This window comes from Panthera tigris, chromosome X (assembly GCF_018350195.1).
Source record: "Panthera tigris isolate Pti1 chromosome X, P.tigris_Pti1_mat1.1, whole genome shotgun sequence".
In the NCBI taxonomy this organism is placed as follows: Eukaryota; Metazoa; Chordata; class Mammalia; order Carnivora; family Felidae; genus Panthera; species Panthera tigris.
The window spans coordinates 12,098,325-12,111,539 of NC_056677.1; the positions used below are offsets into that span (position 1 = coordinate 12,098,325).

At 45.9% G+C, this 13,215-nt stretch overlaps 1 protein-coding gene across 3 annotated transcripts in view; it reads left to right on the top strand.

Moving 5' to 3' along the window:
• Window positions 1-282: 282 nt before the first annotated feature.
• CA5B (carbonic anhydrase 5B) overlaps window positions 283-13,215 on the top strand; it is a 51,283-nt gene continuing 38,350 nt past the window's right edge. The window contains exons 1-3 of one of the 3 annotated variants that reach the window (XM_042973995.1): window positions 314-380; window positions 1,806-1,845; window positions 10,100-10,294. In XM_042973995.1, the coding sequence (XP_042829929.1) occupies window positions 10,153-10,294 (142 nt within the window). In that variant the 5' untranslated portion in view covers window positions 314-380; window positions 1,806-1,845; window positions 10,100-10,152. The other 2 variants (XM_042973994.1, XM_015542111.2) reach the window with 2 other exon arrangements.

A 13,215-nucleotide genomic window follows, 5' to 3' on the forward strand; every position in this document is an offset into this window, starting at 1 on the left:
CCTGGTAGGAGGGAGCGCTAGGGGCTCGGGGCAAGCGGGGCAAGCGGGGCCAGAGCGGAGCGCAGGGGCGTAACCAAGGTGGAGGGCTGGGCCCAGGGGGAGCTCAGGGCGGTGGCCCGGGTGGGGAGGCGTGGCTGTGACCGGGCGGGAGAGGCCAGGCCGCGGACTACGGAGAGCACGGTCGGGGGGCGTGGTCAGGGCAGCACGTAAGGACGTGAGGGGGCGTGGTCCTGCCCTGTGGGGAGAGGCCTAAAGGAGAGAGGCGTGGCCTAGGCTGTGGGGCGTGACGATGGGGCGTGGCTATGATGGCCCCCCGCACTAGCGGCAGGTCCCGGGACTAGAGCTAGCCGCCAAGGTTCGCGCTCTGGAGAAACGCTAAGGTAAGGGCCGGTGGCCGACTGGAGTGGGGGCTACAGCGGAGACACGCCGACTCGGGGAGGGCTGAGACCCTCACACCCCCCGCCCCACCACGCCAGGTCTCAGACTCGGGACAGCTGTTGGTCCAGCGAGAATTGCCGGGGTCCCCGCGGGGCGTCGCTCTTTCACCCCCGCAGCCCTATTCTACCATGGGACTCATCAACTAGATGGCTGCACCTCCTTAGGGTTATTGCACTTGCGGGGAAACAGTTGTCTGAGGGAATTTGGCGGGGAGGCGTGAGGGCAGTTCCCTAGGAGAGAGCGCTGCCAGGGGTGGTTGGATGTGAATTAACTCAAGTCCAACCTGCTGTGAAATAGGTGTAGACAGGGGTAAGGGCTACAAAATCTCAGATTGCAGTTCCGGAAACCAAGGCGCGGCAAACTGGGACTAACTTGGGTCTGGATTGTATTCCCCCCACCCCCGACTATACCAAGGTCTGTGGACGGAGTCCCAGCCACCCCCAAGGCAGGGACTCAGCATCACAGCTGTGTCACGTGGACGAATCTGAGCCTTCTCCATTCCGCAGTTACTTCTGGCCTTTTTGTTTTGTGCCCCGCCCCAGAACTGAAGGAAAAACGCCTAAGTACATTTTTGATAGTTATGAGTCTTTGTGGCATTCACTGCTAAACGCTGCTACCTTAAGGCTGGTGGCAACTCTTTAATATTAATGTAAGCACCCTCCCGTCCCCTGTATTTTCCCTGGGAAAATTTGAGAAATACAAGAAGTTAATGTGTACACCTGAATTTGGTTCGAACTTGTTCTCTCCCAGCGTCTGAATACTACAGACTATATTGCTTTCTGCTTCTTCTTAGTCCTTTACAGATAATGTGGCCACCTCCTCTCTGCTATTAAAAGCCTTGCTGGAATAAGGAAAGGAGTAGCCAGATTTTCGGGTGAGGGAAGCTCCTCAGCCCCTACCCCTTATCTGCCTGCACATCCCTCAGAATATGTTGGAATATGGAAAACCTTTCAGCTATCTAGGGCCTTTCTCAGATAATTTTTATGTCAGAACCAGGACTGAAATTCACCAGAAGGCCAAGATCATCAAGGGCATGGTTCTCTGTGCCTGTACACACCGGCCCTGTTCTCCCTGGAGCCAGGCGAAAGGTTGTGACCACTCACAGTTGGGACTCGATAAAGAATGTGAATTGTGAGTGAATGAGAGAACTTGAATATTTTGGAAATCTGATGGGAGGAAGAAAATTCCATCTCATCGGCACCACAGGGGAGCTTGGTTGTGGCACACAAAACAGTTACTAGAAATGTATTTTGAAACCTTTGGCCACCCCAGATTGGGATCACGATCTTGGGGAAGAAGTGGGTGAGAGGAAGAAGCTCCGTTTTCTCATCAAGACGTGACAGCTTAACCTTTTATTTACATTTCAGGGCATATTGCAAAAGACTGGCTTCCTTTGGAACTCAGGAGGTGAGAAAATGGAGAGTCAGTCTGATGAAAATTAAGGAATTTTCTTCAATGTAATTGTAACCTTTAGTCAGTACTTTTTTTTTCTGTCTGTTTTGCATACATATAAATGGCTTAATCAGGCAGAGTTCAAACTACAGCTGACCCTTGAACAGCACAGGGATTAGGGGACACCAACCCCCTGCCCAGTCGAAAATCCATCTATAACTTTTGACTCCCCCTAAAACATAACTACTAATAGCCTAGTGTTGATCAAAAACCTTACCAATAATATAGCCAATTAACACATATTTTGTGTATTATATGTGTTATATACTATATTACAATAAAGGAAGCTAGGCAGTCAGTTGAGCCTCCGATTCTTGGTTTTGGCTCAGGTCATGATCTCACGGTTCATGAGTTCAAGCCCTATGTCAGGCTCTGTGCTGCCAACCCGGAGCCTGCTTGGGATCCTCTTTCTCCCTCTTTCTCTGCCCCTCCCCTGCTCGCGCGCTCTCTCTCTCTCTCTCTCAAAATAAATAAATAAACTTTAAAGTAAGCTAGAGAAAAGAATATTAAGAGAATCATAGGGAAGAGAAAATACATTTACCCTACTGTACTGTATTTGTTGAAAAGAAACCCACAGGGGCGCCTCAGTGGCTCAGTCGGTTGAGTGTCCGACTTCGGCTCAGGTCATGATCTCGTGGTTCACTAGTTCGGGCCCCGCGTTGGGCTCTGTGCTGACAGCTAGGAGCCTGGAGCCTGCTTCCGGTTCTGTGTCTCCCTCTCTCTCTGACCCTCCCCTCATTCATGCTCTCTCTCTGTCTCAAAAGTAAATAAATGTTAAAAAAATTAAAAAAAAAAACCCACATACAAATGGAGCTGTGTTGTTCAAGGATCAACTCTCCCTATCATTTAATAAATACATAATTTATTAATGATTCTTTAAAAGCTTTTAGAATCTTTTTTTCATACATTTCTAAGTCTGCAAAACATCAGATAAAGGACATGTTAGTAAAAGTTAAGGACGTACATAAATAATTAGTGATAGTAAAGGCATATAGTGAAAAAAATGTAGCGCTCCTGGGGCCCATTCAAGCTACTGTCCCATCTTTAAGGACAAACTTAAGTAAGGATGGATTTTCTGTGAAATCTAGTAATGTATACTAGTAGTTCATTGTTATATATAATGTTTGATAAACATTATTTATGGTTTTTACAAGTTACGGTTTTATGAGATCAACAGGTAAATTTAACTATCAATAAATTATAATTTTAATATAACAGAGGGGATTATCTTTAGGCTTTGGCATAAATAACCTCACGTATTGCTACAGGTATTGTAGCCCAGCATTAGCTAAGTTGAGTTTCTGTTTATTTGGATTTTCCTGGAACCCTCCTCACCCCTGACCTTCCATGCTCTGTTCCTTCCTTGATCGCCTTTGACTCTTCCTTCTGTCTCTTGGCTTCCTCACTGCACTTTGTCAGTCTCCCTCTATACACCTGTTACTCCTGGGGGAGGGAAGGGAATTTTCTTCTCTCTCTGACCTCAGGACCTCTCCTGAGCACCAGAGCTGCACTGACTCTCTCCTAGACTTTTCCTCCCGCTGTCCCCTTGGACCTCAACTCCGTAAGATTCACGGGAAGAATGACCTCTTTCCCTTCCCACCTGCTCCTTGAGCCGGCTTATTTCTCTCCTCAGGGACTCATCCTCCTTCTACCGTCAGCGTCGTCCCTCCATAAAATCATGGGGCCTTCTTCAACTTCTTCCCTCTTCTCTCTTCCAGTTGAGTGCCGGATCCTAGGTTTTTTTACCCAAATGGCAGTGTCTTGCATACAGAGTACCTTGGTTCATCGCTACTGTCACTCTCCCGTCAGTGCTTCATATTCTGTCACTTGGATTCCTGGAATTTCATTTCAAACTCCAGTGCCCAAATCTGAGCTGCTCCTGTCCCACCCGAAACCTGTTCTGCACACTGTGGTGCTCATCTCGGTTCCTGGCAACTCCGTCCTTCCAGCTGATTAGGCGGAGAATCTTTCAGTCATCCTTGAGTCCTTTCTTTCACATCTTACGGGCTGTCTCTCCAGGTTACAGCCAACACCCAACTGCTTCTCACCACCTCCACTACGACATCCTTCGTTCCAGCCCCTGGATTATTCTGAGTGATCTCCCTGCTTCTTTCCTGCCTCCCATCCCAGTTGATTTCCAGTAGGCACCCTGAATGATCTTTTAAAGATGCAGATCAGGTTGTGTCCTTTCTCTGCTCCCAAAACTCCATTGTGTCCCCCATTTCACTTAGAGCGGGGGTTTCCACTCAGGGGTGATTCCCCTTCTCCAAGGAACATCAGCGGTGTCAGGACACGTTTTTGGTGGTCGTAATGGAGGGAGTGTGTCAGCGGCATCTAACGGGTAGAGGCCAGGGATGCTGCTAACCATCGTACAATGTATGGGACAGCCCCAAAACAGAGTTATCTGGTCAAATGTCAACAATGTCAAGGGTGAGAAATGCTGAATTAGAGACAGAACCTTTACAGTGGCCTAGAAATCTACTTGATCTGGCATTCATGGTCTCTCCACCTTATCTCCTACTACTGTCCTGCTAGTACACTCTGCTCCTGCCGTGTTGGGCTCCTTACTATCCCTTGTATGTGCCAGCCATGCTCCCGCCTCAGGATCTCTGCATAGGCAATTCCGTCTTCCTGGAATACCCTTCCCCCGATAGCCCCAGAACTAATTTCTTCATTTCCTTCAACTTTTTGCTCAAACTTCACCTCAGTAAGGCCTCCTTCAAGCGATTTATTTCAAAAGCAACACTCCTTTCCCAGTGGCACTCCAGAGTCACCTCATCCTGCTCTACTTTTCACTGAATTTATTTTAATTGTCCATGCAACTGACTTATGTGTTACGTTGCTGTTTATTATCTGTCTCCCCGACCAGAATGTAATTTCCACCAGGATAGGGACTTTGTTTTATTTCCTCAGTGATCCCAGACCAGTGTCTGGCATTTGGTAGCTGCTTGATTGACGTCCTGATGAATGAAAGGATGAAAGAGTGATGGATTGAATGAAGGATGGTTGGAGGAATCTCCTTGTCACGGACCTTCCCGCGTCCGTTCTGCCCACTCCCATCCATCCTGCGCTGTGCGCACGGAGTCCTCAGAAACCATCCTGTATGTGTGGAATAATACCTGAGAGTCTTCCACCCTCCTGGAAATTCATATTCTTCAAGTTAATCTCCAGTCCCATCCAGCTTCACCTTCAGCTGCGTCACCTGGGCATCTGCTTGGCCAGCACCTTAACAAATATTCATAACAGACTTGGGATAATGGGAAATTCAGATATACTTGGCTTTGTAACAAAACGGGATTTTTTGGTCTAAAAACACAAAAAAAATAATCCTCAGAGACTATGTTCACTGCAGTGAGGTCAGCAGCATTCTTAGAAGACAGAGAAATGGTTCAGGTTTCTAGACCCTGCGCACAGCCCACAGCTTGATGGGCTTTGTGAAAGAAGATGACCAAGAGCTGAGGGTACCAGCGGGCTCGCTGGAACTTTGTGTACTCCTTACCCCTAGAGAGCGAGTCCAGAAGCGGGCAGGAGATACTTCCTCTGGGCCGGGTGTCATCAGCCACCAGCCTCAGTGCCGTGCACAGACAGCATGACTGCAGAAAGCAGGGCAGTCGCCCAAGGAATGAACACAGCCCTGGCCATGCCATGGTACTTTCCTGATGGCTCTCTGTGGAGCTAGACCAAGGATCATTCACCCAGACTTCACTGGGCACCACGCTCACATGCTTCAGATCCCCACACAGCCTCTTATGCAGGGCCAAGTGAGTACCCACTTGTCTGTACAACTCCCCTGGCAGTCAGACACGCACTTGGCTATGTCTTATCACAACTTTCCCTTTGAAGGACAACCAGCATGTCCCGTCTTTTGAGTATATGTTGAACTTATCATAGGGTTCCTGGGAATTACTAAGTCTCCTTTTCCATTTAGATTGTTAAGCAAGAAAGGAGTCCTTTTCGATATGTTTGCCGACCTCTGACACTGGGATTGATTATTGAATAAGCCCAAGGTTCTGCCCATTTCAACCTCATTTGTCCTCTCCAGCCTTGACTACTAAACACTCCTGCCTCCCCAAATGTCCTCATCATCCCTGACATTACCCCTATCTCTCTAGCTTTGCCTCTCCTGTTCAAATTGTCTCTCTCCTGTGACACATGGTCCAGATGCTGCCCCCTGCTAAAATTTAGAGCCTCTGCCCTCTGTGTTCTCATTGAATTAAGTCAGAGCTGCCATCACATCTGGCTTTGATTAGGAAGTATTTGTTTAATTATACTAAGTGAAATAAGACAGGCACAGAGGGAAAATGTTGTATGAGTCCACTTACATGAATTATCTGGAATAGGCAAATACATAGAGGCAGAAAGTAGACCAGGGGGTGCTGGGGGTGGGGTGCTGGGGAGGATTGGGGAGTTATTGTTTAACAGGGATACAGTTTATGCCGGGAATGATGAAAGCTTGGGGTATAGATACTGGTGATGGTTACACAACGTTGTGAATGTGATATTTCATGCCACTGAATTGTACACTTAAAAAAGGTTAAAATGGTACATATTATGTACATTTTTCCATAATATAAAAAGGTAACGAAAAAAAACAGAAAAGTTACATGTTTAATATTTTTTTATAGATTGTAAGTTTGTGGGAATGGGGAGAAAACATGACTTTTTCGTCTTCACCCAGCCCGGTGCTTTGCATGAGATAATCACTCATTATTGCTTCAAGTCAGGAACGGAAATCAATGAAAAGAAGCACAGAATTCAGGCAAGATTTCCCCATACCTCTTAGCAATTTTTAAAATTTTATTTTATTGTTGGGGTGCCTGGGTGGCTCAGTCAGGTAAGCATCCAACTTTGGCTCAGGTCATGATCTCACGGTTCATGAGTCCGTGCCCCACTTTGGGCTCTGTGCTGACAGCTCAGAGCCTGGATCCTGCTTTGGATTCTGTGTCTCCCTCTCTCTCTGTCCCTCCCCTGCTCGTTCTCTCTCTCCCTCTCTCCCTGTCTCTCTATATATCAAAAATAAGTAAACATTGAAGAAAAAAGAAAAAAATGTTACCGTCAAATTGATTTTATCAGAAAGAACCTTCTGTAGTTGGAATTGTTTAATGGCATTGTCTCAAAAAGAAAACAAAAAACATGAAATTAAAAATTGTCCCAAACTGCTTTCTATTTTCTTAGTGTTTGCATTTATAGCATCAGTAGCATTTTAGCAAACTCGATTTGAATAATAAGAACTTTCATTTATACAACACTTACCAGCTTTTCTGAGAGCTTTTTCAGCCCTTAGACCATTTGAAGTCACAGAAAGAGTCAACGTCATGTATAGCATTACTGAACAAATGTTTCTCCTTCTTCTCTGGTTCTAGATTCTTTCTTGCATAAGATGAAGTGTGTACATTAAGCCTTATTCTTACATATTTCAGTTCATATAATCCTTTTACTCTGCTGATCTGCAATTATAAATTATACAGTTTCGTGCTGCACATAGTCTTACAAGTTAGAAAAAAGCATAAAGGTCTTGATATGACTCTCATCCAAGATTAGGGTGGAGATATCAAGAGAGAGGTGAAATGTTTACATGAAGGGATAGGCAGGTACTGAGAAAATATCAGGTTACTGGGCTTTTTTGCAATGTTTTTAATTTTGGAAAATTGATTATTTTCATATTCTGTCCATAAACAACACCAGAGGGTATTTTCTACAGATGATTTTTGTGGAGAAGAAACTATAAATTTGGAGATATTTTCCTATGGAAAACAATCATGGATAAGTTTCTAAGATGTCAACCATTTGCTTCAAAGTAATACAGAGAGGGGAAGTAGAAGGGAGGGTAGAAATAAAACATGCTTGGCCACCAGCAGATGATTGTTGGAATAAAGTATTGGGTATAGAGGTGGTTTTATTATAGTATTTCCACTGTTTGTACGAATTTGAAGTTTGCCAATAGAAAAAATTAAGGACAAAAAAGAAACAGATTCTGAAAGGAGGTAGCCAATGGTCTATTATTTCATACACCTGATGAGTTAATTCAGTGAATGGAGGGATTTGAAAATGAGGTACTTTTATTTGGCACAAGGCACTATCAAGATAATATCTTGAGAAGCAGCCTGTGTGGCTCTGTCAGTTGAGCATCCGACTCCTAATTTTGGCTCAGGTCATGATCCCAGGGTCATGGGATCAAGCCCCGTGTTGGGCTCTGTGCTGAGCACGGAACCTACTTGGGATTTTTTCTCTCTCTCTCTCTCTGCCCCTCCCCTGCTCGTGTGTTTGTGCACGCATGCTCTCTCTCTCTTGAATAAATAAACATTAAAAAAACCTGATAATATCTTGAAAGTTTATTACCAATCTATATTTGAAATCTGCATAGCTTAAAGAAGGTACATATTGACATATCGCCCCAAAATGTGTATGCGTATGTATACGCGCACACACACATAAAACTAAACAAAAGTGATTTTATGTTGGTTTGAGAATTTCTGATACCTGTTGGCAATGCAAACATAGTTTAGTTGTTGCTGATCTAAAGACCCCAGGTAAGGAGTTAGGCCTGCAGGCGAGGAGCCTCCATGGGATTCACAACTTTCTACCAGTCCCCTTTAATGCAGCGACCATGCATCTTTGCTTCCTGTGTTCAGTGTGTTCACTGGCAAAGTGATGTATACAACAGGGTACATGGCACCAGGTTTCAAGGCTGGCTGCTTGCCACAGGTCACTTTACAGTACTTGGCCAGACACATGGCTCGTTGATGGTCATGAAGGGTTCTGCCTGGAGCCCTCACTGGTTCCTTTCAGGTAGTAACAGGAAGTAACTCTCCTTCCTGTTTTTACTGGACACACTTCAGGTGTGATTTTTTTTTTCTCTCCTTTCCCTTAGATGTAGACCTCTCCTCTAGCTCAGATCTAGCAAGGTTAAGGGCAGCAGCACAGGGGAGAAGAGCTAGTTCACCGTCAGTTAAAACCAGTGTACTTCGTGAAGTACACAAAGAGAGGAAAGGGTGAAATGAGAACATTTGCCTCTTTGCTCAGCATTGCTAGGGATCATTATTTCTCTTTTTATACCTTTGGGCACCTCTCCTTCCCCCATCATTGCCAGACAATTGAGAGGCCTCTAATAGGCTGAAGGCAGAATCTGAGGAGTCATGGTTTCCCTTCCCGTATGATGTGCATTTCAAGAGGCCCTGAGCAGGAGAAATTAATGGCACACCTGGAAGGTAGAGTTCGTGCCTTGTTCAGCTTTGCATCCCGGCACCCAACATGGTGCCTGGAACAAAGGAAATGATGATAAATGTTGAAATACAAACGTTTACTGGCAGAACTTCCATCCCTGTGAGACCAGCTTAGACTCATATTTAGCTATGGTCCTCCTTCAGATCGTACAGAACTTTGGGGGTCCTTCAGATCTTACAGGTAGGGATTGGGGCCCTACCCTTAAATGGCAAGCATTCCAAAGTGTTTCAGAAGTATAAATAACCCCACAAATGGGTGACGGTGGCATCTAGGAAAAGGAAAAACCCTTCATACTGTCTTAGAACATTCTGGCATCACTTCACAGTTTGTGGTTCTTGAAATTAGTTAAGATCAACATCTTCTCTATCGCCAAGGAAGTGTGCCCAGGTCACTGAGTGGCCATCAGGTGCCAGACAGTAAGACATACAGCTACGGGAGAGACAGACACGGTCCCTACCACCATGGGGCTCGGCTTCCAGGAAGGTGGCGTCGTAAAGTACATTCCTGATCAGGTGTTCAACTGCAAGGAGCACCGTGAGGGAGACGAGGGTGCTGGGCTCACCTGGTGAGTGCCGGTCAGGGGAGGCTTCTAGGAAGTGATGCTGGAGTGGAACACCTGGAGGGGGGTGGGGGGGAAGAACCAGGCGGGGATGGAGGGAGAGTGGTCCAGGGAAGGAGGAGCATCCGTACAAGCCCTGAGGCCGGAGGGAGCACGGGGAGTGGGAAGAACCGGAGTCCTTGTGGCTGGTGTGCAGGCAGAAGTGGGAAGGAGACTTGACAGCAAAGGATCTTTCCTGCTGGAGTGGCAGGTGAGTTTCAGGAAGAGGAGTGGATTAACTCTTGACTCATTCCCCCTCCACCCCTCCCCACCCCCGCCCCACCATGTGTGCTCAGAGTCCTAATGCTGTTGCCCTACTCAGAGCTTCCGCTCGATGGTCACCCTCGGTTGTTTACAGCTTCGCCTTCTCTGTCCTCCTCCCTCTAGGTTATTAGGTTCCTGCACGTTATTTCGGGCCTGATCAACATTTCAAGCTAAACATGGTGGTGATGAGTATGCTCAGGGCCATTCTGCAAGCCTCTCCATGCAGGTCACCGTGGAGAAGATTCCAGATCCCCAGCTCCGTGCCGGCGAGGCCCTGCAGCCTCTACACCTGCACGTACAAAACCCGGAACCGAGCCTGTGAGTACCCCGCTGCCTTCGAGAGAGCGAAAGGCTGGTTTCGTAGCAATCACGTGTGTCCTGTTTATCCACGTGCTGTCAGTGGCATTCCAGAGTGGGATTCTGTGCCCTAAGAACCGTGAGAACAGCTACTTGTTTCTCTACTTGTCTTCTCAGATAAATGTGGAAAATTCTTTTCCCCCGGGTTCATTGAGATGTAGTTGCCACATAACATTGTGTAAGTCGAAGTTGTGCAGCGTGATGATTTGATACACGTGTATTGCAAAACCGTCATAAGGTTCAGAAAGTCCTTTCCTTGACCGATTCTAACATGTTCAAAGGATATCGTGCCGAAATAGGACAAGGGAGATGTCCCAGTTTCCGGTACTCTGGAACCCGTTCTGTGCTGTTGTGGTTAGCAGTGGTCTTCTTACTAACGTGGATCCACAGACGGCGAATTCTCCCCGTGAATCTTAACGTTCTGCAAGTTGCGTATTCACGTTTGCCAGCAGGTCAGTGGCTTCGTGCTCTGGAATATTCTTTCCCGAGTCACAAACTGCAGAGTTAATTCCAGCCGAGCAGCTTGCCAGCGTGTGCTCTGCTGTCAGTGCGGCATCAAGGGAGGCGGCAGATGGTCTCTCCTGCCACCTCCCGCATCCCGTTCTTCTCCTGAGACACCAGCTACCTGGCACATCCCTGTGGTGCAGGGATTGTCCACCGAGGCACTGCTGACTGGGGGGATGGGCCACTCTGTGATGTTGCACGTGAAGCGTGCACTGTAGGGTGATTAGCTGCATCCCTGCCCTGTATCCACAGTGGTCATCCACAGAGATGACAGTTGCACCCTCACCCAGTTAGAACAACCACAAATGTCAGCAGACGTTACTAAATGAGCTCCGCTGGAGACAGAATTGCGCTGGTTAAAAATCAGTGGGACGAGAGGAGAGAATAAGAATGCATGTTTTTGTGGAGAGGTGAGTTTGAATTTGTGGAGAGGTAAAATGCCTAAGTATATTGTGAAAGAGGAATTTTTCATATTTTCTATTATCTGAAAGGAATTGACGCAGGGGTTTCAAATGTTCGTTTCCTTCTAGGTCTGGGTTTCTCTGCTTTTTCTCTCTGGGTTTTCTCTCTTTTGACATCATAAGCACATACTAAAAAAAGAAGGTAAGAAAGGAATGTTTTTATATCAGTAGTACTAATCTAGCTAAATCCAAGGACTTGAAACTTCTTCACAAATGCATTTTTATTATGAATTTACTTTGTTTCCTCTAACATTGACAATGTTCTCATTAAAATGAATTGGTCGGAGTCATAATAAATTTCTGGTTGCTGGGTGTGGCTTCCTACCAGCAGACCCACATCCTACTGGGACTGGCTTATTCTCAACACTGGCATTTTGTGGTGTGAGGCTTCAAATGGAAAAAAAGAGTCATATTTATGTAACTACCAAAGTTTTACTTTTTTTTTTTAAACAGAGAGTTGAAAGATAAAGGTCTAAAGTCCAACATACATATGTCTTGCTTCTTTTAGTGCCGACAAACAAAACGCGGTGGCTTGGGGAGGTGTGGGCTTTCCTTGATTAATTTTTCACATCAGATGTTCTTGTTTTTAACTTACTAAGAGAAACAGGCGACAGTCATGATTTGGTTTTGCTTTTGGCATATTGCTCTGCCCCTCCTGTTTTCACTGGGGAGAATATTGTAATTTCTGCTGCTCTGAGCCACTGGCAGCTTAATACGACTGCAGAAGGCCCCGTTGTGTACTTGTGTGACCAAGAATGACCCAAGATCGTTGAGGGCTAGAAAAGATAACCTGCAATGCCTGTAGCTAGTGGCCGCCATACAGTGAGGACTGTGTTGGCAAGTACTCCTACTCCTAGTACTACGATTATCATCATCACTGTCCTTATCGTCATAGGCACAGTGCCCCCGTCAGATGTTTTTGTGACCATTTTTAAGATTGGGTTAAGCGGGTGGCACCTGGGTGGCTCAGTCGGTTGAGCGTCCGACTTCGGCTCAGGTCATGATCTCACAGTCTGTGAGTTCAAGCCCGGCGTCGGGCTCTGTGCTGATGGCTCAGAGCCTGGAGCCTGCTTCCAATTCTGTGTCTCCCTCTCTCTCTGCCCCTTCCCTGCTCATGCTCTGTCTCTCTCTGTCTCAAAAATAAAATAAAAACATTAAGAAAAAAAATTTAAAAAAAAAAGATTGGGGTAAGCGGAATGAGGAGTAAATGAAGTAGGAGGATATGGCAAATTCAGGAAGCAGCATTTCACTAGGGCCTTGTGCTCTGGGATTCACCTTCAGTCCCCGCTTCTCACCTCCCAGGGAATCATTGGCTGTCGACTCAGATCACTGTTCACTGTTATCTCAAGTAGCAGACAGTGTTGACAGTCCTAATTTGAGGACTTGTAGTCTGATAAAATAAAGCTAAAAGCCTGCCCCTGTTACCCAAGATGAAAATAAAATCAAATTCACTTAGTATATCTTCTACTGAAATTTATGTTAATTGTCACATAAAACATTCAGTGTTAGAGTAGATCAGAAAATGAAGCCCAACAGTCAACAATAAAGAAGTCTAACTAAAAACGGATCAAAGACCTTACTTAACAGACACCTCACCAAAGAAGATCTATAGATGGCAAATAAGAACATAAAAAGATGCCCCACTATGTGATCTGTGATCAGGGAAATACAAACTAACACAATAATGAGATATCACCAAACACCTATTACAGTGGCCAAATTCCAGAACACTGAGCATACCGAGTGGGTATGAGGGTGTGGGGCAACACAAACTCTTACTCATTGCTGGTGAAAATGGTGCAGCCACCCTGCAAGATAATTTGGCAGTTTCTTTCAGAACGAAATATATCCTTGCCATACAATTCAGCAATCATGTACCTTGGTATTTACCCAGCATTGTTTTAAACTCATGTCTAC